Source organism: Rhinopithecus roxellana, chromosome 1 (assembly GCF_007565055.1).
Source record: "Rhinopithecus roxellana isolate Shanxi Qingling chromosome 1, ASM756505v1, whole genome shotgun sequence".
Taxonomy (NCBI): Eukaryota; Metazoa; Chordata; class Mammalia; order Primates; family Cercopithecidae; genus Rhinopithecus; species Rhinopithecus roxellana.
Window position 1 is genome coordinate 60,095,776 of NC_044549.1, and position 26,938 is coordinate 60,122,713.

The window sequence follows — 26,938 nt, forward strand, 5'->3', positions numbered from 1 at the left end:
CAAAGTTGTTAGCTACAGTGTGGACAAGAAAGATTCTTATTCACTTGGTAGTAGCATACAATACAACCTTTTTTTTTTTTTTTTTTTTTTTTTGAGATGGAGTCTTGCTCTGTTGCCCAGGCTGGGGTGCAGTGAAGCAATCTCAACTCACTGCAAACTCTGCCTCCCGAATTCAAGCAATTCTCTTGCCTCAGCCTCCTGAATAGCTGGGATTACAGGTGCACATCACCACGTCTGGCTAATTTTTGTGTTTTTAGTAGAGATGGGGTTTCACCATGTTGGCCAGGCTGGTCTTGAACTCTTGACTTCAAGTGATACACCCGCCTCGGCCTACCAAAGTGCTGGGATTACAGGTGTGAGCCACCGCACTCAGCCGGTACAACATTTTTGGAAAACCAAATTCCTTCCAAATTCAAGCAATATCATTTCAAAGTGTTCCTTTCACAGAAATTCTCCCACAAATGTTTTATGTATAAGAATGGTTACTGTAGCATTGCCTTAGTAAAACTTAGAAACAGGTCAGGCATGGTGGCTTATGCCTGTAATCCCAGCACTTTGAGAGGCTGAGGGGGCGGATCATTTGAGGCCAGGAGTTCGAGATCAAATCTGGCCAGCATGGAAAAACCCCATCTCTACTAAAAAAAAAAAAAAAAATTAGCTGGGCATGGTGGCACAGGCTTGTAATCCCAGCTACTTGGGAGGCTGAGGCACGAGAATTTTTTGAACTCAGGAGGCGGAGATTGCAATGGGCCAAGATTGCACCACTGAACTCCAGCCTAGGCAACAGAGTGAGGCTCTGTCTCACAAAAAAAAAAAAAAAAAAATTTTTTTTTGAGAACAACTTAATGTCCATCAGTAGGAGACTGATGAAATTAATTATAGTTCATTCTCACCATTGAATACACACTTATTAAAAATAATGACATATATCAGTATGTAAGACATGTAAGTAAATACAGTTTAGAATAAATTATGTAGGATGATCTCACCTCTGTAAAAATTTATATCATAAAAATATGATATGTATGTCACTATATGTTTAGAAAGTATCTGGTGAATATATACCCTGTTAATAACCATTAAAGAACCTTCATGTTCTAAGCCATGCATATCTCTAACAATTAAATTTATTAACATATGTTGCCTTAATGATAAAAACTCTATAGTTCTTAAAAGAGCACAAATGCACCCTTTTCTTCAATAGAATTCATACCAATAATAATTAATAATCTTTGTGGGTTTTTTGTTGTTTTGCTTTTTGTTTTGTTTTTAAACAGAGTCTCACTCTTTTGCCCAGGCTGGAGTGCAGTGGGACTATCACAGCCCACTGCAGCCTCAACCTCCTGGGCTCAAGTGATCCTCCCACCTCAGCCTCCTGAGTAGCTAGAACTACAGGTATGTGTCACTATGCCCGACTAATTTGTATTTTTTGTAGAGATGAAATTTTGCCATGTTGCCCAGGCTGGTCCTGAACTCCTGGACTCAACTGATCCACCCATCTCAACCTCCCAAAGTGTTGGGGTTACACGTATGAGCCACCGTGCCCAGCGAATAATCATTTTTAAATGGACATACTAGACAAACACTTGGAGACACTACTGCCCTTCTGGCACTGTGTGAATGGACACAAAGTTAAATTAAACAGATCTTTATTCTCCAGAAATGGTCTACACAAGAGCCTGGATCAAATGTTTTGAATAGGACATTTTACAAAATTGTAAAAATATTATAGATATTCTTGCTATAAAATATTTGATTTCAGAATAATATGAAAGTAAGAGAGGCGGAAACTTCTCCTTCATCCACTTCCACTTCCACTTCCCAGAGGTAAAAATTATTTATTAATAATTTGGGTTATACATGTCAAGCCCCATCCCTCCACACACATGAACACATACACACATTGTTGGCATATATCCATAACAATACACATACATACATATATACCTACACATACACACATACATACACATACACACACCCCATATATTGTTCTGTACTTTGTTTTTGTTTTTACCCAAAAAATATATCATTGACAATTATCTGGGCCAATGGTTTTGTTTTTACCCAAAAAATACATCATTGACAATCATCTGGACCAATTTTCAACTCCATTCTTTCTCCTGATCTCATAGAATTCCATGGTACCGAGGTACCATCATTTAATTAACTATTCTGTTTATTCTCACTGCTTTGTTATTTGAAATATGAAAATATGAAAATCCTGGCACATGCACCATTATATGAGAATGTCCTTAGGAGGATTTCCTGAAATGGAAATGCTTGGTCAAAGAGAACAAATATCTTACATTTTGACTGGAAACAACTAAACTGCCCTATAAAAAGGTTGCAACGATTTATCGGATCAATTATAATTTAATGCTTCTGCTTTAAAATATCCATTTCCTCTCATTCTTATTTTAGATAATTTCACCTATAAGACATATATCAGTAGGTAAAACATGTTACAGTCCCATTTCTGGGATGCTTTTCCTTCTCTCTTTTTTATTTTACCTATTTTAGTGGCCAAGGCCTTTTTCTAAACTATAATTTACTGAGTTCTTGTCATGTTCTAGGCATCAGTTTAAGCAGTCACACAGCACTCTCCCATTTAAACCTGACAACATCATGAGATAGCATGTTCCCATTTTACAGATGAGGAAACTGAGGCTCAAAGGGGTTGAGAAACATGTTCTGAGTCACCCAGCCAGTAAAGGATGTGGGCCACCATTGGAACTCATACCACTTGACTCCAATATCCTTAGCTCCCACAGGATATGTGCAAATCACACAAAGGAAACAGATAAAGCTGTTCATCCCATTACAACATCTATTAGAACAGACTGATGACATTAGACAGCAGTAAATAATGAATGCAGCTGCTTTGGCTGAGGAAGGCACTGTGGTTTCCCAGGCCACATACTCTTTTTTCTCACAGATCCCTCAAGCCTATGCCTACCCACCTTGTCCTTCTTGGACAGGTGCTTTGCATACTTCTTGAACAAATGCTATCGCCACATTTTGAGTATGTCTCACTCTTCTGCCTTACGCTTGATACTCAGTCCTCCCCAGTGAAGTAGCCCATGGCATACTCCCACTTCACAGACGAGCCAGCCAAACTGATAATGCAGGAGCTTTAGCACATAACTGTCTGGAGTGCAGTGGTGCAATCACGGCTCACTGCAACCTCAGCCTCCCGTGCTCAAGAAATCCTCCTGCCTCAGCCTCTTGAGTAGCTGGGACTACAGGTACACACCACCAGGTCTGGCTAAATATTTTGGTATTTTTTGTAGAGATGAGGTTTCACCATTTTGCCCAGGCTGGTCTTGAACTCTTGGGCTCAAGCAATTCTCCCACCTCAGCCTCCCAAAGTGCTGGGATCACAGGCATGAGCCACAGGCCCATCTTGTTTTCTTCTTTTTAATCAAAGGAAACAGATGAAGTTGTTTATCAAATTTTCATTTGCTGAACTTCATCAAAATTGATAGTAATTTTCTAAAGAATACACCTATTATGGAGTCTAACCATATTATTTGTACTGACTATTTCAGAGTCACAATATAACTTCAGAAGTAATGTTGAAGATTGGAGGAAAAAAAAGCAAAAGCTATCTTTAGTGAATATGTTGGCTCATGGTTTTACTTTCTGAAAAACTTCAGATACACAGTCCTATATATACATAAATACATACATGTATTTGTACATTTTTCATATGTCATACATTAAGTATGCACACATATTTATTTCTTTATAGATTTAAGTATGACCTATTTAGCTCAGAGAAAAACACAAGGAAAAGGCCAGAAGAAAAGCAAAAAGGGTAGAAAGAACATAATTAAATTTGATTTACTTAAAACACAATGCACAGATAAAAGTGTGGTGAATTTTTATAACCTAATTTAGTATATGAGCCTGAAAAAGATTAAATGGATGCAACTGTGTGCTGAATAAAGGAGACTGTTCAGATTCTGGCACTAACATCTAAAAAAAAAAAGATTTTTGAAACTCAGAGTTGGGTTCTGAAGTTTATAGAAGGAAAAACACATTCACTAAAAAAAAAAAAAAAAAAAAAAAAAAAAAAATCTCATTCCCAAAAAGAATTTGAGAGCAAAATCTTATGAACTCGGCTGGAACTATATCTGGCATCAATACCTAGAAAGTTCAAAATATAAAAATCCTAAGGAAGAAAGAGCTTCATAAATTTAAGCATGATTTGACAGTTAAGATTCTTTGTATCCTGACCAAAATTGTTTCTAACTTAAACACTGAGTTCATTTAAAAATTGGTAGTAGCCTATTTATTAAAAGAAAATGTACTTTCTCCTAAGAAACATTTGGGAAATACCTGGTATGACTTTTTTCTTCAGCGATGATGATGGCAGATTGTCATTATTTGATGGTGCTAATTAGACACAATAGCCAGCTCTTGTAACTTAAAGAGTCAAATTCTCTATATATTGTCTATGCTTGCAGAATTTTGAAAAGCTTGAACACAGCCAAAGAGTTGGGGAAAGCAAGCTTTTAATTAAACACTAATAAAGGCCAGAAAAAATTTTGCTTTTGTTTCTGTTTTTTTTTTTTTTTTTTTTTTTTTTTTTTTTCGCTCCTAAGAATCCAAGCAAATCCAACCAGAAGGGCAGTTCATCCTTTAACTCCAGTGGATGGGAAAGACCTGAGACAGGGTCAGAATGATTGAAAAAATGTACATAGAAATGCTAAAAAAAAAAAAAAAAAAAAAAAAAAAAAAAGAGAGCAAACGGTCTGAAATGTCTGTCAGGAAAAACAGGGCACCTTCCAGAGCCCAACCACAGGGCTGGGTGCAGGAAATAGCGATCACTTGACAGGACTGACGAGAACTGCAGAAGCTGCCAAGTTCCCCGCCCTGGGCTGGGCACGGGTGGGTACTTGCAGCTGGCAGTACACACAAGCTGGTGTCCTTGAGGGAGCCCACTGGCACCAGGGTTAGAGGAAATAACCTACTCCGCTATCTAAAGCAATGCTTTTCTAATGAAACGGTCATTAGAGAAGCCAAACGAATGTATTCTCAATCAGCTTACGCTGGCTTGGGGCTATTTTCAATCATGAAAAAGAATAAACCCACACATACAAATGTATTTCAACATACATGGCTTTTTCCCCACATGAGGTTTCTAAAGCTTCATGGAATGCAAACATTGCCTTTGGGGAGTTCTGCTAATGCTGCTTCCCCCTCCTCCAAATGCTTGGTGTCTTCCCATACCATGTGCTGCCTCTACCCTTGCCTGGGTCCCCATCGTCTCTTAGCTGGAGATCTGAAATGGCCTCCTGACCGCTCTTACCCCTTTTAAGTCATTCTCCCCAGAGTGGCTGGAGCAAGCTTCTTAAAGTGTAAAGCAGATTCATTTGTTCAGTTAATCAACAAGTATTTCTGAAGCACATTTTTGGTTCCAGGTGTTGTTCCAGGCACTGAGGATTCTAACAGTGAAGTCCCCTGCATGCCTTCAGCTATTAATAACGTTCTGGCAGGGGAAATGAGCATATCAACAAATATATTCATAAAGTCAGGTGGTGTGGTGAAAAGGGTTACAGTGAAAAATAAAGCAGGCTAAGACATGGTTGGGAGTCACCTCCCGGTTGGGGTGACAACTGAAGAGAGACCTACAGGAAGTGATGGGGTAAGCATCATGTAGACTTCTCAGGAATGAGATTCCAGGCAGAGAACATTCTGTGGGTTACATCTCTGAGGCTGGAATGTGCTTGGCAGGTTTGAGGGACAGCAAGGAGGTCAGGGTTGCTGGAGAAGCGTTAAAGAGAGGAAGGATGCTGGGAGTTAAGACCAGAGGTTGGGTGTGTTTGTTGGAACTGAGGCGGGAGTTGGGAGAAGCCTAGGTAGAAGGAATACTGATCACACAGACACACACAGGGGCCTTGTAGAGATAGTAAGGCCGGGTTGTTTCTCAGAATTGGGAAGTCATTGAAGAGATCTGAACAAAAAAATGACATGATCTGACTTACTTTGAACAAAATCACACTGGAGGCTAGGTTGAGAAAAGACTGTGGGGTGGTTGGCATTTGTAGAGAGACCAATTAGGAAGCTATTGCAACAAACCAGCTAAGAAATGAGGGTGGCTTGGCCCCAGAGTCATGGTGATGAAGATGATGATAAGTGGATATATAGTTTGAAGGTAGAGCCAAAGGGATTTGCTGATGGGTTAGAAGTAGAATGTGAGTGTTGAAAACTAGCCAAGGTTTTCATTTCAGCACCCGGAAGTGGAGTGGCCATTTACTGACAAATAGCTGACTACAAAGTAAGCTCCGAGAGGGCAGAGCTTTTTGTTGGTTTCTTGCTGTATCTCCACTGCCTCGACCAGGCCTAGAATGTAATAGGCCCTCAGTAAATATTTGTTTAAATGCATGCACAAGTTATTTCTACATTTGAAACATCTTGGCTTCCCACCACACTTACAGCAAACTCTAGAACACCAGGGCACCGTGTGATCTAATCTCTGCTTCCTTGCCAAACCCACCTCTGACGACCTTAACATTTCTTGCAACACTTTGGCCACTCCACTCTGCTCTCCAGTCCTACAACATCCTAAGGTCTTTCCTGCCTCAGTGTATTTGCATCTGCCATTACCTCCACTTGGAATGCTGTTCTCCTTGGTCTGCACATGCCAAGCTCCTTCTCATCCTTTGAGTCTTGACATTAACAAAACCTCGGAAAGAAGACTTTTGTCACATTTCTCCCCTGCCAGCTTCATCCCCAGTGGACTCTGAGCTCCACAAGGGCAGGGTCTACCTCTGTCTGTTACGCTGTTGTATCCCAAGTGCCCAGAAAAGTGCCTGAAAGGTAATAAATATTGCTCAATAAAAAGTGCTTTAATAAACAATGAGGCTGGGCATGGTGGCTCATGCCTGTAATCCCAACACTTTGGGAGGCTGAGGTGGGTGGATCACCTGAGGTTAGGAGTTGGAGACCAGCCTGGCCAACATGGAGAAAGCCTGTCTCTACTAAAAATACAAAAATTAGCTGGGCATGGTGGCACACGCCTGTAATCCCAGCTACTTGGGAGGCTGAGGCAGGAGAATCACTGGAACCTGGGAGGTGGAGGTTGCAGTGAGCTGAGATCATGCCACTGCACTCCAGCCTGGGTGACAGAGCAGGACTCTGTCTCAAAAATAAATAAATAAATAAATAAATAAATAAATAAATAAACAAACAAACAAAAAATGAATGATAATATCTGATAGAATGATAGCTTAAATGATGATATCCAGTGTATATCATAGTCCACTCTTTTTAAGCATTATATATGTGTGTATACGTGTATATATACCTACACATATACATACACAAATATTCATTTATTTTTCACTATTACCTTAGAAGACAGGTATAATATTAATATCTCCAATTTAAAAATGAGGCACAGACATGGAGTAACTTGCCCAGGGTTATACACCTGACGGGTAGCAAAGCTGGGATTTGAACTCAGGCAGTGTAGTTCTAGTGTCTGTGCATTTAAACCCCTAAGATTTACAAGGATTCCCTTGTGCTGATGCGAAACACCTCTATGATTTGACTTTAGAGATAACTGGGGTGACAGAAGGAGAGAGAACTCTCAGCCAAGTGTTTGTGGATGCTTGCATGTTTGCAATTAGAAACAAACAACTTCACAAAAGACTGTCTTCTTTTGAAGTGGAAAGGCTACTTAAAGAAACAGACCAGGCAGTCTTACCAACTCTTTTTACTTTAGTTTAAGTGAGTTTATCAAATCCGGCTATGGTTACAGAGTTTGGTAGAGGGAGAGATGAGAGACTAGGAGAGTGCTAAAAAGAAACGTAGGTAAGGCCGGGTGCGGTGGCTCAAGCCTGTAATCCCAGCACTTTGGGAGGCCGAGACGAGCAGATCACGAGTTCAGGAGATCGAGACCATCCTGACTAACCCGGTGAAACCCCGTCTCTACTAAAAAATACAAAAAAAAAAATAAAAACTAGCCAGGCGAGGTGACGGGCGCCTTTAGTCCCAGCTACTGGGGAGGCTGAGGCAGGAGAAAGGCGTAAACCCGGGAGGCGGAGCTTGCAGTGAGCCAAGATCCGGCCACTGCACTCCAGCCTGGGCGACAGAGCGAGACTCCGTCTCAAAAAAAACAAAGAAACGTAGGTAAACGTAGAAAAGGAAGAGGCTGACTTTAGGTAAGTGGCAAACTAAGTTCATCTCATTCAATGACTCAAGTGGATGAGATTAGGATTTAGACACATCTAAGCTCCAATCTTTGCTCATGAACAAGTTAATTAACAACTGTGAACAATTTCTGCATTTGCCAAATGGGTTTAATTATACCTACTTAACATCGTTAGAAGAATTAAACAAAATGGTGAATATAAAATGCTCAGCACTGTGTCTGACATATAGAGAAATGTTTATTAAATAAATATAACCGGCCAGGAATGATGGCTTATGCCTGTAATCCCAGCACTTCGAGAGGCTGAGATGGGAGGATTGTTTGAGGGCAGGATTTCAAGACCAGCTAGGGCAACAACAAGATCTCGTCCAAAAAAAAAAAAAAAAAAAAATTGCTGGGTGTGGTGGTGCACCTGGAGTCTTAGCTACTTGAGAGGCTAAGGTGAAAGGATCACTTGAACCCAGAAGCATAAGACTGCAGTGGGCTATGATTACACCAATGCACTATAGCCTGAGACACAGAACAAGACCCAGTCTCAATCAATCAATCAATCAATCAATCAATAAATGCTTAAGATGAGACAGGCAGCCTAGTGAAATCTTTATTTACATAATCTTGTTTTGTCCCCTCAACAACCCTGGGAGGTAGGCACTATTATTTCCTCATCTTACAAAAGATAAAATGAGGCACCAAGAAGTCAAGTAACTTGTCCATGTCACACACCTATTAAGTAGGGTATTTGGACTTAAATCCCAGTCAGAGTTTGCACTCTAGTATGATAATTTTTGGCTTAGGATCAAGTCTTTGGAAGGGGTCCAAATTTTTACATTTGAAGAGCTACTATTTCTCCATCAATGCTATCGTTAACCTTTATACCAAACTTAAAAGATCTTATTTTATCTTTTTATAGGTAAATAAACAGGCTTAGAAAGGGTAAGCAGCTTGGCTCAAGGTCATACAGCCGATAAGTGATGGAGATTTGATTTTTATCCCAGGTTCAGCTGACTCTAGCCCATTCTATTTCCCTATTTTACGAAGGACCTTTTCTCTGTTAGGTAATAAGCATCTAATCGAATTTTAATGAGACAAACTAATTCCTGCAAAAATATTTGCTGGCTACACTACCCAAGGGTAGCATGATGCTTATAATAACCAGGTCTTAGCAGTTGCAAATCTCAGGGTCAGATCAGAGGACAGCTTACACAGATGGAAAAGATAGCAGTTATGGGGTCCTAGAGCCTTTGTGCATGAGGATATTGAGTTATTAGTACTATGGAGTGAGGGTCAGAGTTAGGAGGAAGAAAATTTAACAGTTTCCTGTCAGAGAGACAGAAATAAAGCAACTAAAAGTTGTGAGCCTGTTTGCTTTACTAGTATCAATCAAACAGACAGTAGCATTAAGATGCTAGTGCTGCCTGATAAAATCCTGTGCCACAAAACCATGTGTCCACAGTGTGTCTACACAGTGGTCAGTGGGCCCCTTTCCTGGTGGCCATCCAGACTACAGTTCTTCATCTGGGTGGTGAGAGGAATGAGTCAAGACTTCTGCAAACTTTAGAAGCTTCAAAGGTCAAGAAATTATGTGCATAAGAATTATGAACAATACATATATGAAGATAATTTGCCAGACATCCATCCAATCATTCATCTATCCATCCAATTGCCTACCCACCCACTTGCTCATCCAATCATCCATCCACCCACCCACTCACTTACCCATCCACCCATCCAAGCAGCCATCCAACCAAACACCTACCTCTCTATCCTACCTACCATTCATCCATCCAACATCCACCCATTTAACAATCCACCCATCTACCCATTCATCCACCCACCCACTTACCTGTCCAACCTTCCATCCATTCATCCATCCACCCCATTCCATCCATCCATCCATCATCCATCCATCCATCCATCCATCCATCCATGCAATCATCTATTTAACCAAGCACCCATCTATTGGTCCATCCATATAACATCTAACAGTGTTTTTAGTGCTTTTAAATATTAATACATTTAATTTTTATAACCATCCCAAGAAAATAACTATTTGATGTAGGTACTATAATTGTTCACATTTTACAGCAGAAAAAAAAGTGGAGTTTGGAGAACTCCCATAACCAGTAAAAGGTGAGTTAGGATTTGAACTCAAGCAATATGAGTTCATAGACTTCATCTTTAAGCAGTAGGCTATGTTTTCACCCAATATTTTTTGAGTGAATGAATAAATGAACAAATGAAAAAATTGTATCTTTATGTGTCATTTCTCTTAAAATAAAGCAGCAAAGTTGTGGCCAGAGGCTGAGTGTTAGAGTCAGCTAGCATGTTATTCAAATTCCAACACTGTGACTTATTACCTATTATAATAAGTACATAAAATCAATAAAATGGGCTTCGTAAGATCATATTGAAGAGGATAAAGGCACAACATCGAATAAAGTGTGTAAAATCTAGCAACTCTCCTTTTCAGCATATACCCTACAGAAAGTCTTGCTCATATGCACAAGGAGACAAGTACAAAAATTTTCACTGTACTGTTATTTAGAAATAACTTATGTCTATCAACAAGAGATTGATATACCCATGCAATGGGGTATAGGGATTAAAAATGAATTCAGAGATAAATCCCAAAAACTTACTGAAAGAAAAATAAAAGCAGCAGAATGACGCATAAATATATAAGTTTTACAGACACACAAAGTAATATATATTGTTTATAGATACAAACAGGTGTGACATAATTATAAAAACATACCTGGGAATAAAAAACTTTAGGGCAGAATTTTCTAGGGAGCAGGAAGAAGTACAAAGGAAGTTTCAACTGATTCAATACAATTTTACTATATTACAAAAAAGTATCCAAAACAAACATGGCAGATTATTAATAAGATGCCTTAAACAGTGCTGGGAGCATAGATTTTTCCCTATATTATCTTTTATATTTCTGTATATTGAAATAAGCCCTAAAGTTTTTTCTTCTTGTTTTTTTTTTTTTTTTTTTTTTTTTTTTTTTTTTTTTTGAGACGGAGTCTTGCACTGTCACCCAGGCTGGAGTGCGGTGGCCGGATCTCAGCTCACTGCAAGCTCCGCCTCCCGGGTTCACGCCATTCTCCTGCCTCAGCCTCCCGAGTAGCTGGGACTACAGGCGCCCGCCACCTCGCCCGGCTAGTTTTTTGTATTTTTAGTAGAGACGGGGTTTCACCGTGTTAGCCAGGATGGTCTCGATCTCCTGACCTCGTGATCCGCCCGTCTCGGCCTCCCAAAGTGCTGGGATTACAGGCTTGAGCCACCGCGCCCGGCCAAGTTTTTTCTTCTTAAAGGTAGTACATGCAAAGTGCCAAGCATAAGGCCTGGCATATAGAAAGGCCTAGCATATAGCAGCTGCTTAATGTCTAGTAGCTGTTAGTCAAGTGAAGACAGCAAGGTTACATAAAAGTAGTAGTTAAACGGAAAATAGCTATTTAAGCAAAAAGCAACACACACACAAAATTTAAGAGACAAAAAAAATGGCCGGGCGCGGTGGCTCAAGCCTGTAATCCCAGCACTTTGGGAGGCCGAGACGGGCGGATCACGAGGTCAGGAGATCGAGACCATCCTGGCTAACACGGTGAAACCCCGTCTCTACTAAAAATACAAAAAAACTAGCCGGGCGAGGTGGCGGGCGCCTGTAGTCCCAGCTACTCGGGAGGCTGAGGCAGGAGAATGGCGTAAACCCGGGAGGCGGAGCTTGCAGTGAGCTGAGATCTGGCCACTGCACTCCAGTCCGGGCGACAGAGCGAGACTCCGCCTCAAAAAAAAAAAAAAAAAAAAAAAAAAGAGACAAAAAAAATGACTAAAAAGGACATTAGGGGAAAATGGGACTATTTAATTTACCATATTTGCTAGCATTTTTTATAGCAAAAGTTTATTTCAAGTATGCAGAATGTATATCTGTTATGTATGTACATATATACACAATATATCTAATTACATATGGGTGTTAATTTTAATTTTTTTATGAGAGCTTAATTTCTGCCTCCTTTCCATGTTGTAAGTCATATGGTCTTGTTTATAAAATTTAGAACTGCAAATCTGATTCCTCATTTGAGTCATTCAAACTTTTCCACAACAACCAACTGGGACATCAAAAATATAATGTTCAGAATAAACATAAGTAGGGGATGAATGAGAAAGTGATTTTATGCTACAAGCTCCACCAAGAAAAGATGGAATGTGAAAAACAAACACTTATTTGAAGAGTTCGGAGAATCCGTTCTTGATGTTTTTCAAGCTGTGCAACAAAGGTTCAAAAATGCTTTTCAAAGAAACTGAGACTAATTTTGTTGAGTTTACATGACATAGTTCTTTTGGAAATTTCTGTCAGGTGAAATTTCTGTCAGGTGATGGGCTAAAAAATTAAGATGAAAAAATTAAAAATTAGTTTTTGGGTACCTTAGCATCTTAGTTCCCTGCCATAAAATCTTTGGTTACCAGAAAAAGTAGAAGATTGATTTTCTCACTGATAAATGGACTCATTTCATTTATCACCCAAGTTTTCTCTCCTTTCTGTATGTGTTAATCACTACCATAATGGTAAGTAGCTGAGTCTGTTGCTGTCCAATCCCTTGAAAAAAGTGTAGCAAGCAGTCAGGAGACCTCTCTGAAGACTGGCTGTGTTTTAAAGCTAGATTCTACATCCGCACGTCAAGGCAATCTCACTCTCCACTTTCTTCCTGCTGGCCTTGCTTCCGTGCAGGCTTTGGTCCTAGCACCTGTTGGGGAGGCACCTGTAGAAGAAGGTGCTTGATGTCTTGCCCAAACTTATTTCCCCAGCTGTTGGGAGTGTTGTGAGCCAACAGCTCTCAGCCCCCTCTGGAAATTGCAGTCCCTTAAAGAGAGCTGCCTCCTCCAAGGTCATCCCATCCCCCTTTTCAAGGGTAGCCCATCTCCAATAATGGGTTAATGAGGGTGGGGAGAAGACCTAGCCCTCTTGTAACAACCTGGGACAACTCTCAGCTTCAGAGCTACCTGGGAGGTCAGCTACAGTTTTTGTTGAGCCTGAATTCTAGTTCAAATTTTCCCTCTGCTTAATCCTTCTTCTTCTCCTTCTCCTTCTTTTTTTTTTTTTCCAGAGACAGAGTCTCACTCTGTTGCCCAGGCTGAAGTGCAATGATGAGATCTCTGCTCACTGCAACCTCTGCCTCCCGGGTTTAAGCGATTCTCCTGCCTCAGCCTCCCGAGTAGCTGGGACTACAGGTGTGTGCCACCACACTTGGATAATTTTTTTTGTATTTTTAGTAGAGATGGGGTTTTGCCATGTTGGCCAGCTGGTCTCAAACTCCTAGCCTCAAGTGATCTGTCCACCTTGGCCTCCCAAAGAGCTGGGATTACAGGCTTCAGCCACCAATCCTACTTCTTTTTTATTCCCTTCTCCAGGTGTAGGTCCTCAGAGGGCTCTCTAATAAACTTCCTGCTTGTTAATCTCCATTTCAGAGTCTGCTACCTAAGGAACCAAATCTGTGTCAGCATTCGCGCTGTTCTGTGGGGAGGCAGAATTGGTTTGCCTCGCCCCTGTGGTTGGGTGGGTATGTGACCAGTTCTGCCAATGACTGAGAAGTGACATGAGCCACTTCGAGGCCAAGCATTTCACTGTCAGGACCAGACTCTGAAGAGCTCTTCACTTTCTATCAGGGCATCTGGCAATGTTTAGGAACATTCTGTGGGCCTGAATGACAATAATCAACCAAGCTTCCAGCCAACCAGTGATTGGATAGGCAGTATGAGCAAAAGTAGAGAAAATCATTGCTTTAAGCCACCAGGATCCTGGGGCTGTTTGTTGCCATGGCTAACCCCATCTATCCTGACTGATACACTGAATCACTACAACGGCCTCCGAGCTTCCCTTGCCTTACTGCTTCCCTACGCAACACTTCCCAAATCTATCAGCCTCATGGCTGCCAGTGGTAATTCTAAATCAACTCCTTCCTTCCCCACAAAGATCTCCCCATAAACATCAAAATTCTGAAGTACAGGGTCATTCAAGTTCAGGCATCATTCTCAATCAAAATCTCTCTGTCTTTGTCTCTCTATTCATCAAGGTTAAAAAAACAAAAACAAAAAATCCTCTTTATAATCCCCAACAAAAGTCATGTTCCATGCCTGAAATACCCTTCTACCTTCCTCCTACTTGTCCTTCAAAGATCAGCTTGAGTCACTCCCTCTAGGAAGCTTCCTTGGTCCTTCCCTTTTGCGTTATTCCTGTCTGGTTTAGACTACCTCCACTGGTCACCTAAAAAGGCAAAGTCCTTTCATAAACCTTGGTTTCCTTAACTGTCTCCCTTACATGAAAATACATTTTCTGAAGGCAAGACAAAAGTCTATTTTGATTTTGTGTTTCTAACATCTTGGCATAGGAACTGAGACTTGGTGAGCCCCTGATAATTACTTTAGGTATGAATGAATGAACAAATGAATAAATCAATCCATGACTCCAATCATTATATTTTATAGAGAAGGACCTAGTAAAGGTAAACTGAGGACTCATTCTGAAGATTTGTTTTTTAATTTCTAAATAATTACAATTTTGTTTTTGTTTTTGTTTTTGAGACAAGGTCTCACTCTGTTGCCCAGGCTGAAGTGTAGTGGCAAAATCTCAGCTCACTGCAGCCTTAGCCTCCCAGGTTCAAGCATTCCTCCTGCCTCAGCCACCTATGTAGATGGGGCTACAGGCACACACCACCACACCAGGCTAATTTTTGTATTTTTTGTAGAGGTGGGGTTTCGCCGTGTTGCCCAGGCTGGTCTCGAACTCCTGGGTTTAAGTGACCTGCCCACCTTGGCCTCCCAAATGCCGGGATTATAGGCATGAGGTGCCACACCCAGCCATGAGTAGGTTTTTGATGAGAAAATTTTTCCGTATTCCTTTAAGTTCTGTTTTTCTGTGATAGAATTATGGATTTTTCTTCCTCTAGTATTCTCCACCTTTTTTTTTTCTTGTCCGGGGATTGGCAAACTTGTTCTGTAAAGGGCTGGATAGTAAATATTTTCAGCTTTGTGGGCAATAGTCTTGTATCAGCTACTGAACTTTAAGTAGTTCAGACACAACTGCTCAATCTTGCCGTTATAGTGTGAAAGCGGCTGTAGATAACATGTAATGGATGAGCCTGGCTGTGTGCTAACAAAACTTTATTCACAAAAACAAGAGGCAGGCCAGACTTTGCCCGCAAGCTGTAGTTTGCTGACTCCCTTTCTAGTCCAACTAATTTAGAAGACTGTGGAGAGTGAAGGGTGAGGGCAAGCAAACTGTATACAGTATGAAATGTACAAGGGCTCAATAGGGAATTGTCCTTTGGAGGACTTGGCCTTTGCCAACCAGTGTGGTGAGATCCAGAGTTCAGGAATTACCAGTTTGTGGATCATTGGAGTCTTGGATATAGCAAGATTGCCTCTTCAGAGACCCTAGTGGGAGATAGCTGTGACCTTCTAGATTTTAACTGTGGGCTTAGCTAAAAGAGGATGTGCTCTACCGTGTGGAACACAGTCCAAATACCCAGGGTCCACCCCACATATGCTGCTGTGGGAAATTTCACAGTTTCTCTTACTTAGCATCCTCATGAAACATGTAAAAATGGGAATTTAGTTTCCAGGCCTAGAGGAAGTAGTCTCACCTATAAAAGCAATAGTAATGCCCCTAGCTACCCTCTATCAAGTATCTTCTCTGAGTTCAGTATTAAATCCTTTACATAAACGAGAGCTAACATTTATTGAGCATTTGCTTGTGCCAGGAACAGTGCTAAGTGATATATATGTTCCCTCATGAATTTCTCACCCTATTTTATAATGCAGCTACTTCTGTTCCCCTACTCTTACCCAGGAGGAAATGAAGCTCAGAGAGGGAAAGCAATTTGTCCAAGGTCACTTGCTCAAGTTGAGCCTACAGACTCTGCTGTGTTCTGTGTTGTACGCTACCCCCTCAGGGCCAGCAACCTGCTTCAGGGGAGCTGATCCAGCCTCTTATTGGTCACTTAAATATCCCGGAGTCTGTGCAAGTTGCCTCCTATTGGAGGCAATGACTCCCTTCAGAGTTTGCAAGAAATTCTACCTTTGGGACACTGGAGAGAAGGGAAAAACCTAATCCCAAGGAATAAACTGAGGGTTTTGTTAGAACATGTCACACTTAATAAAAAGCAAAGGGTGTTGATTATTTTTTCTGTAATATTCTGTCACCATTTTCCACCTAAGTTGTTTGTTAAACCAAATTAATTGCTATAACAAAACCCACCCAGGCAAGATATAAGGAGGATAGGGATATGGCTGATGAATCAGCTTTTAGCATGTAGCTTAAAGTGAAGGTGAATGCTCATGTCTGCCACTTTTGCCAAATTCAAGGCTTCACTTATAAAGTGAGTCTTTGTTCAAGGCAGCCTCAATGCAGCCTGAGCCTGCTTTTTATTTAGTCTCATTACTACAGAAATGCCTTATAGCTAGTATCTTAATTATTCATGGTTTGTTGGCACATTAAGTTACTTGCTTCTCCAATATCTAGAAATGGAGGAAGTGTTCAATTCCAAAGAAATTATGCCTTCGTAGCTTTGCTGGCTTGACAATAATGTTGTTGGAAAATACTTTATGAATAGGTGGGAGATCTTATTTCACTTATAGTATATGAAAAAAAGAATACCCCCAGGAGCCTGCCAGGTATTTCATGTAATGGATACCTCCCTCCCCACCCTATTTCTCTCTAGAGTGATTAAGCTTTGGCTTTCCTTACAAACAAGACTATTCAGACTAGAAGCAAGAAAAATGACACCTTTTTATCAACAAGATCATATAAAATTTAGTTCAGTAAAATATGTAACTCCCTGGTGTGTGTGTTTCTAGTCCATATGCCTGAAAGCTGAGCAGTGCAGTGGAACAGTCCCCTCTCTGATTTAGAATTCATAATTATGGGATAGCAAAGGGGTATTCTTATGATAAGCCCCTTAACTCAAATTCCTGTGGCAAAATACATACAAAAGTATTTGAGCATTAATCTTTGTACTTATCTTCAAAAATAGCTAATCTTTTTATGTAAAGAGCACTAGATTTGATATTCTAATGATGCAGTGGGCATCGCTGGTTGCATTTCAGCCAAGCATTTTGCCTTTCTTCCCTGGCAGCTCCGTGGTCTGAGGAGGGCCAACCTCACTCCTAGGTTTGAAAACGGATCCATTCCCCCGATAGCCTTAGCAAATCAATGCAATCCAATGTTTCTTAACCTTTTAATTCATTGTTACCTGTTTAAGGAGCCTTTTTAGATTTTTGTTTGTCACCCCTATTTATTTATTTATTTATTTATTTATTTATTTATTTATTTATTTTGAGACAGAGTCTCGCTCTGTTGCCCAAGTTGGAGTGCAGTGGTGTGATCATGTCTCACTACAACCTCTACCTCCCAGGTTTAAGTGATTCTCATGCCTCAGCTTCCCAAGTAGCTAGGATTACAGGCATGTGCCACCATGCCTGGCTAATTCTTGTATTTTTAGTAGAGACAGGGTTTTGCCATGTTGGCCAGGCTGGTCTCGAACTCCTGAGCTCAAGTGATCCACTCGCCTCAGCCTCCCAAAGTGCTGGAATTACAGGCATGAGTCACCACACCCAGCTACTTTTTGTATTTTTAGTAGAGATGGGGTCTCACCATGTTGGTCATGCTGATCTTGAACTCCTGATCTCAAGTGATCTGCTCACCTTGGCCTCCCAAAGTGCTGGGATTAGAGGTGTGAGCCACCGCGCCCAGTCCAATTCCTCCCATTTTAATGTCACAAATATACTGTATTTCTGTTTATATATTGCATGTATATTTGTGCTTTATAAATAAAAGAAGTGAATTTTTTTGCCATCCCCCTCCTCCAAAATAATTTTTGCCTCCTTTGGGCCATTTCACTCTCATTGAGAATGCGTAAATTGTCATCCCATACTCTGTGCCAATCAGTGCATGGCATCAGGAGTGGGTACAGACCCTAAATTGGAGTTCCAGTATATAATCTGGGGCTTTTTTTTTTTTTTTTTTGTGATGGTTGGAGGGTATGAGAAATTCTTTCTTTCTGGATGTGTGGATATAAGGCCTGAAACTGCTATGATTATCTGCTATTGTGAGGGAAGAAACCAGATGAAGATAAAGCCAACACATGAGCAAGACCAGGACTGAAAGCATGGTTACCCTGATCAAACAATACCTGAAGTTCATTCTACGCTAGACTTTTCAACTATGACAAAAGTCATTTCTTTTTACTCTGTTCGCAAGTTTGAATTGCGTTTTCTATTACAATAAAAAAAATCCTAACTGATAGAAAAGATAACATTTATTGGATGTTTTCTAAACTCCAGGCAGCATGCTACATATCTTACATGTAAATTAATTCTTTTATCAACCTCTGTGATTAGTACTATTAATTTCTCATTTTATAAATGATGAAGCTGAAGTATAGTAAGATTAACTTACCCATGGTCATATATAGGCAAAGATCGGATTAACTCCCTTGTCTATTTAACTTGCAGCCTAAGGTATTAATCACTTTATATTACTATCTTTTAGCTCTACACAATTAAGTCATTACTTTTTTACTTAATATTTGAAAAGCATTAAAAAATGATCTTCCTTTGCAAAGGATTATGTTGCACAATTAAGAATATTCAAAGGCTGAAAATATTTTTGAAAATCTTATTTTTGCAAAAGCACAGGAAATTTTAAACTTAGAAATCATTTTCTTCTGATTCTATATTCATAAAAGCCTTTGTTATTCATTTTTATTGATACATATTAGATGTACATATTTTGGGGGTACATGTGATAATGGGACACATTCATATAATCAAAGCAGGATAATTGGGATGGCCAACGCTTTAAATATTTTAATTAATTAATTTTTTAGAGGAAGTCTTCCTCTGTCACTTAGGCTGAAGTGTAGTAGGGTAATTATGGCTTACTGCAGCCTTGAACTCCTGAGCTCAAGTGATCCTCCTGCCTCAACCTCTTGAGCAAAGAGGACTACAGATGCATGCCACTACACCTGGCTGATTTTTAAATTTTTTGTAGAGATGGGGTCTCACTATGTTGCTCAGACTGGTCTTAAACTCCTGGGCTCAAGTGATCCTCTCACTTCAGCTTCCCAAAATGTTGAGATTACCGGCATGAGTGCCTAGCCATTAGCTTTTCTTTATGCTAGAAACATTCAAATTATTCTCTTCTAGTTATTTTGAAATGTACAATTTATTAATGTTAAAAATAAGGAGTGGGGACTTATTATTTTTTCTTTTTTTCTTTTTTTTTTAAGAGATGGATCTCACTACGTTGCCCAGGCTGGCCTCAAACTCCTGGGCTCAAGGGATTTTCCTGCCTCAACCTTCTGAGTAGCTGGGATTACAGACACACAGCACACTGCCTGACTACCATTAATATTTTAGATGTTCTTATGAATTATGATATGGTATTGGCTCAGTCACCATCCATTTTATAGAAAAGAAAAAAAATATATATTTTACTAGCTCAGTCTCTCAAATTGCTATAGTGCTTAAAAATTATCAATCAACCTTATAAAGAACCCATAAGGTGTCTGGTTTCTGGAATCTTTATTTTTGAATTGGTCAGTGACAGTATTAGAGATAAGCCATAAATCCTCCGAATCCTTGGGGAGTGAGGCACAGAGTCTCTCTGGTTGGCTACAATATTTGCGTTTCCTTTTTAAAAGTTTCTCAAGCATTAAAAAGAAAAAACAAAATTACACAAGGGGCACTTATTCTACAGACCAAACTGAACAGGGATTTCCCAAAACAGGGAAAAAAAAGGCTTGAAAGACAGACACGCTTCTGGCCCCCAAAAGCCAGGGAGCTATGCAATGTGGCCAGATGGGACATGTCCACAATTCCCTAATACTCTCAAACTCCCACATGCTGCCCTGGTTCCCAACCTACCTTTTATATTCCATTTCAAAATGCAAGATATCACAGATATGTTATACACAGCAGAAGCAGTGAAAGCACAAGTTCAGATGTTCCTCATATTTTAACTAGGATGACAAGGGGACGCTGACTCTTTAGATTTCCATAGGCTAACCTTAGGTGCTGGTCTTTTCATTTTGTCTGATTGATGGAAGACTATGTCAAAATCAAGGGCTTGATCATGTATGAGACACAATATAATGAGATACAAATTCTAGACATATTAGGAACAGGGTCAACTGGGGGGAATCCAGGAACTGCAACAAAGCTATTCCACATCACAGGAAAGAAAATATGATATTATGTTTCCACAGTAAACATCAGGTATATTTCTAATTAAACAATGCTGATTTTTAAAAATCTCAAATATATTAGCAACCAAAGCACAGAACTTTTAAAATCATAAATTACTGGTTTTGTTTTTTAATCCAGGCAAACTGCGGTCCCAGAGAGGATGAACAGTCTCCTAGTTGAGCAAAGTTGCTGCATTTTTTGCCTGCAGGATGGGACCGAGCAGAGAAATAAAGGGGCTGTGTTGTGTGACAGGGAGTAAATCCTAACATAAGCATTCCAACGTGGAGCCGGGCCACCCCTCCCTTCCCTAGCCTGTCATCCTCCTGCAAAGTGTTCACAATTTGTTGTCCTTCCTTCCAAAAGCCAGTAGACACAGAATCAGCTTTTCCTGGCTCTGCCTTACAAGTTGGGGCTGCCTGATGGAAAACTGAAAATCCAAAGGAAGGATGCAAATCCACCAAGGCCCCCTCTGCCAGCAAATTGGTGTGAAACCGTTGCTTCAGAAGCAGCCACTCCCAACCCAATGAAATTAAAAAGAAGGACTCATTTGAATGTCTAAGTGGCTTTCTGCAGACCCTCTGCTGCAAAGCAACAGCCTCCCTAGCTAAGCGCCAGCCAGTACACCATCGCTCTGTAACAGATGTCTGCAAATGCTGGGACTATCTCGCAAGTGCCCCCCATGCCCAATATGAAAAATTCACAAGCTCTGTCAAGCAATGGTTACCTAGAGCAGCATGCTGAGCGTTTGACCCAAGCAAGGGCCAAGCAGTCTGCTAGGAGTTTAAGAAGGGCTGGGGGGAGAAAATCATACAGGTGGAGCCGGCTTCCCACGAGTGCCGGGCATCCTGCTAGGGCCCTCGGGTGCCGCGCGCCCCGGCTCACCTGGTACACGTCCTGCAGCCCGCACCACGTCCGCAGCACCTGGTGGCAAGCCCGCAGCCTCTCCGTGTACCATCTCCGCAGCGTGGACACGGTCAAGTTCCACACGAAGCGGCTGCCGCTGAACAGCAGGTCCTCCACACCACACATGAACACCGAAGCCATGCCTCCTCCTTCGCTCCGAACCCGGGGGTCCCGGGTCTCGTAGCTGCAGCCCCTACCCCAGCGGCCCACCCGCCTGGGCTCCCGACGCCGACTTCTGCTGGCAGCTGGGGGTCAAGCCTGCCACCAAACTCGTCTTTCACCGTGCGTCCTGGCCAGGCTCCGGCGGCATGCCCTGGGATTGGGTGTCCGCCAGCCAACGGCTGCGACTGGCACACAGAAGCCCAGTGTCCACCCCCGCCCGCTCGCAGTGCCGAGCAAGCTGTGCTAAGCTCCACCAAGCTGGCCCTCGGCGCTCCCCGGGCACGGAAAGCCCTGGCCGGCGAGGACTCCCCCTGGCGCTTCCCCAGGGCGCGGGGCAGGGACGCACGCGGAGCAACTCTTTGCAGGCTGAGAGGGGAGCTGCATTTCAGCACACTTAGCTTCCACGTCTTGCGCGCGCGCGCGTGCACACACACACACACACACACACACACAAACACGCACACGCACCCCGGCGAGTAGTCTCCTAATCTGCCTCGGGGAACACCTTACTCATCTTGCTCTGTTCACACTGATAAACACCTCGGGGCTGCCACAGATGCAGAAGAGGGAGAGAGAAAAAAAAATCCTCCAAACCATCCCTTTGGACCCTACTCCTGGGGGAATAGCCACGAATGTTTCCTTGGTTCTGTTGGAAGCAGGAGATGAAGGCAACAGTCTCAAAGCAACAGGCGGCCCTAGAACCTGCCTTTGCTCCTAACTTGAGGGTCTCAGAGAAAATGACAACCTCTTGTGGTTGCCAGCAGGAGGGCAGGTTCCCTCACACCAAGATGCTGCTAATTCCAATGCAGCAGCCAGGGAGGAAAACAGAGTTCTTGATCCCTTGTAAATAGCTTGCCTGTTACTACTGCTGGGAAACAGAAACCCATAAGAGAATCGGTGGTTTAGTTCTGGAAAATTCAGCCTCTGGACATGTCTAACCTCACCTGCCAGCACCAACCTGCGTGGGTAGTTTATTCTCCACTCAAAACCAAAGGAAACTGACCCACCACTCATGAAGTCACTAGATAATTAATTTTATTTATTTATTTATTTATTTACTTATTTATTTATTTATTTTTTAAATTGTCCCTCAGGAATTGATACTGATTGTTGGAAACATTTGGAAAAGGGAGCTCAAAGAGTACCACCTACCACCAGTCTCTGTTTTCCTTTATTTATTTTTGAGACAAGGTCTGTTGCCCAGGCTGGAGAGCAGTGACTCAATCATAGCTTACTGCTGCCTTGAACTCCTGGGGTGAAGTGATCCATCTTCCCACCTCAGCCACTTGAGTAGCTGGGACTACAGGTGTGCACCACCAAGCCGGGCTAAGTTTATTATTATTATTATTATTATTATTATTATTATTATTATTTTAGAGATGGGGTCTCACTATGTTGCCCAGGCTGGTTTCAAATGCCTGGGCTCAAGCAGTCTTCCAGCTTCAGCCTCCCAAAGTGCTAGGATTACAGGCACGACCCACTGTGGCCAGCATCTATTTTCCCTTAGAATGTATGACGATTTCTCATAGCAAAAGTGCTGCAGCAAATTTCAGGATGGAGTTTTTTCCTGAATCCATCTGTAGGTCAATTGTCTGTATTTTCTCAGCTGTTTCACACCTGGGTTGTTATCTGTGTTATTAAGTGGCACCAAAAGGAAAGGTAAGGCACCAAAGCTTTTCTCCTGAACTAGCCCAGAAGACTCCAGAACAGATTATCGAGAAGTAAATCAGCTTGATTTCAGGTATCAAATGTGCTTTTAGAATCTTAATTCAGGTGAAACTCAATCAGTCAAAAGACGAAGAACACAAAATCTGTCCTCAAAGTGCCTGTTGTTTTCAGTGACTGTAATCAGAAAACTTTTAAATGACATTCATTTCTTTGATAAAATTGCCTAAGAGTTTTTGTTGAATTAGTTAATAGGACACAAGACTTGACTGAAGCTTTGCAAAGCTTTCTTCACAGTAAATCTCCTCTATGTGCCATCACTATTAGTATTGAGTTTTTTTCTTTTTTCAAGATGATGATAATGATGAATCTGAATAGATTTTACTGAATCAAAAGAACATGAACTCAGTTTGAAAAAGAAATGTCATCATGCTGAATGGAAAACTACAGAACTTCAAAAATGGCCTATTAGTATGAGCAAATGGTGGTGATACATTTCTTTTTTTTTTTAAACGATGCAGTTCGACTGTGTTCTCGGAAATGTGGGGCAGCCAAGGGAATACCAGAATAAAACCTACAACAGGGTCAATTACCTCTGTCTCATGACACCATCCTCTCAGAAGAGAGGCTCTAGAAACACTCTGGCTGCTGGCTATCTGTGTGTAGGTCTAATGTCAACAGTCACTTTCAAATTCCATCATTCTCATTCAAGGTTTCCAAAGTCAGGGCAATTTTTCAGAAGATAGGATGTGGTATAATAGGGGCTCTCAAAGTGTGGTCACTGGAGAACCAGTACCTTTAGCATCACCTGGGAAGGTGCTAGAGATACAAGCTCTCAGGCAGCCCAGGAATCAGAAATTGTGGAGGGTGAGATGAGTGATCAGAGCTTTCATTTGGTCTCTGGAGAATTCTGACTCATGCTAAAATTAGAGAACTACAATATGATAGTATGGTGATTAGAAGCTAAATCTCCTAAAAGAGACACACCCGACTTCAGATTTCTGCTTCTGAGGAACTGTGAGACCCTGAATAAGCTCCTTAAATCCACAAAGTCTCAATGTCCTCATGTGTACAATGTATTATCAGTATTCACTACAAAAAGTTTGGGGAAAATTAAGTAAAATATTCTGTATAAGGTCTTTAGCACAGTGTCTGGCAAAGGGTAAGCATCCAAAGACAACCAACCACCATCACCTCCCAAATCACGAATTGTTTCAATTTTTTGCACTCAGATAAAATAGTATAAGCAAAATGTGGGTTTTTAAAAATATAGATGTAGTGGGTATAAGTGCAGTGTTGTTATATGGATATATTGCATAGTGGCGAAGTCTGGGCTTTGAGTGTAGCCATCACAGAATAATATACATTGTATTCCTTAAGTTATTTCTCATCCTCATCCCCTCCCACCCACTGACCCTTCCCAGTCTCCATTGTCTCTTAGTCCACTTTTTTTTTTTTTTTTTGAGACATGGTCTCCCTCTGTCACCCAGGCTGGACTGCAGTGGCACCATCTCAGCACACCACAATCTCCACCTTCCGGGGTCAGGTGATTCTCCTGCTTCAGTCTCCTGAGTAGCTGGGATTACAAGTGCACAACACCACGCCAGGCTAATTTCTGTATTTTTAGTAGAGACAGGGTTTCGGCATGTTGGCCAGCTGGTCTCGAACTCCTGACCTCGTGATTTGCCCACCTCGGCCTCCCAAAGTGCTGGGATTACAGGCATGAGCCACTGCACCAAGCCTTCTTAGTCTGCTCTCTATGTCCATGTGTACTTATTATAAAATGTGTTTTTAAATTTCAACTAGTTACCTGCATGTGCTTTCCTATGACTTTCTGTTTGCTGAAGGTGAAAGTTGGTGGCAACTTGTTTTCAGGGAGCAGTTCTGTTGGTCTTGCAAGTTCCCAAAAATCTTTTTGAGCTTGATCTTCCCCACCAGAGGCAACTTTCCCTGTGGACTCAGAAAAGCTGGGTGCAAGACAGGAGAAGACATCTTATTCCCACTGACATAAACATTGATGCGTTTTTTCTTATCCAAATGGCTTTCCTCTTTTGTAGAAGAAGTTCGAAGGTCAAGACTGAGTGATTTTTAGAGGGAAGGAAGTGCAACTTCCTCCACTCCAGGGACTGCAGTGGGTGGCAACTGAACCCAGATGTGCAGAAGTGGAGAAAAGTGCTACCCAAGTATGGCATCATCCTTAAAACGGACTAGCCACATGGGACTAAGCAGATCCCAGACACACGCCCTTGAGGCTGATCTAAAATTTTCTGTGGAAAAGGAGGTAAATCAAGCTAGCTTCAACATTGCCTTGCTTTTTCTTTCTCTTTTTTAAGAAGAGGATTTTCTTTCCTCCTCAGCACAGAGTTCCCTGCAATACACTGTAATTTTCTGCAGCTCTCTCTGGAGGCTTAAGAAGATGCTTCAGGTGACAGCATTACTCATACACCTGGGAGTTGTGCTGTCGTAAAAGAGAAATTGTCATTATGCTTGAGGCTCCTGTAGGTTCCCCTTTGAGGAATCGGCAGGAAGAAGAGCATGAAAGCCAAGAAGATAGGACAAATTCCAACCCCTGTCTCTAGGAAGAAAGAGCAAGTTAGTGAAATGGCAGCTTCCAGTGGTCCCCTCTGCCTGGCAAAAACACAGAGTCCAACTAATGTCTGTGGTCATTTTTCAGCTGTACTCTCTGCACAACTGAAAAACCAGTGTGGGTGAACTGACAGATCATGGACATCCAACATAGGGCTTGAGGTGAATGAAAACAGGTCTAGTTCAATGGTTCTCAAACGGGGACAATTTTGTACCTCCCTCCCATGCTGGGACATTTGGCAATGTCAGAAGACATTTTTGGTTGTCACAACCGGGAGGTGCTTACTGGCCTCTAGCAGGTAGAGGCCAGGGATACTACTAAACATTATATAATGCACTGGAGAGCCCCCACAGCAAAGGACTCTCCTGCCTAAAGTGTCCCTGGTACAGAGGTCAAGGAACCCTGATCTAATTAAATGCTACACCCTGACCAGGCACGGTGGCTCATGCCTGTAATCCCAGCACTTTGGGAGGCTGACACTGGCAGATTACTTGAGGTCAGGAGTTTGAGAACAACCTGGCCAACATGACAAAACCAATCTCTACTAAAAGTAACAAAAATTAGCCGGGAGTAGTGGCGTGCACATGTAGTCCCAGCTGCTTAGGAGGCTGAGGCGGCAGAACCGCTTGAACCTGGAAGGTGGAGGTTGCAATGAGCTGAGATCGCACCACTGCACTCCAGCCTGGGCAACAGAGCGAGACTCTGTCTCAAAAATAAAAATAAAATAAAATAAAATAAATGCAACACCCTGTTCTTCCTCTCACATGACCAGTTGTGGAGAAACAGTCTTCCCTCTTGTTATTTTATTCCCAAAAGGCAAAAGAAATGAAGCAATCACTGTATAATGGTTTTTTGTTTGTTAGGTTTTTTTTACACAGTCACAATTTTGAGTATAATGAACTCAAAGTCTTTTGAGAAATAACCGGAATGACGTTTCCTATGATTTTCACTTAGGATTTTTAGATACTTATCATCCAAAGGGAGAATAACTATCATAAGAACTATTAATATTTTTGTACTTCAGTTTTTGTTTTATCATTTCATTTATTTATTTATTTATCATTTTATTATTATTTTTTATTATTATATTTTAAGTTCTAGGGTACATGTGCACAACGTGCAGGTTTGTTACGTATGTATACATGTGCCATGTTGGTGTGCTGCACCCATTAACTCGTCATTTATATTAGGTATATCTCCTAATGCTA

The 26,938-nt window shown here is 41.4% G+C and overlaps 1 protein-coding gene across 1 annotated transcript in view; it reads right to left on the bottom strand.

Moving 5' to 3' along the window:
- Positions 1-21,771, bottom strand: part of FRMD4B (FERM domain containing 4B) — a 210,977-nt gene extending 189,206 nt beyond the window's left edge. Inside the window, 1 exon segment of the mRNA XM_010357713.2 lies at positions 21,296-21,771. Within this exon segment, the coding sequence (XP_010356015.2) occupies positions 21,296-21,457 (162 nt within the window). The 5' untranslated portion in view covers positions 21,458-21,771.
- Between the last annotated feature and the right edge of the window lie 5,167 nt (positions 21,772-26,938).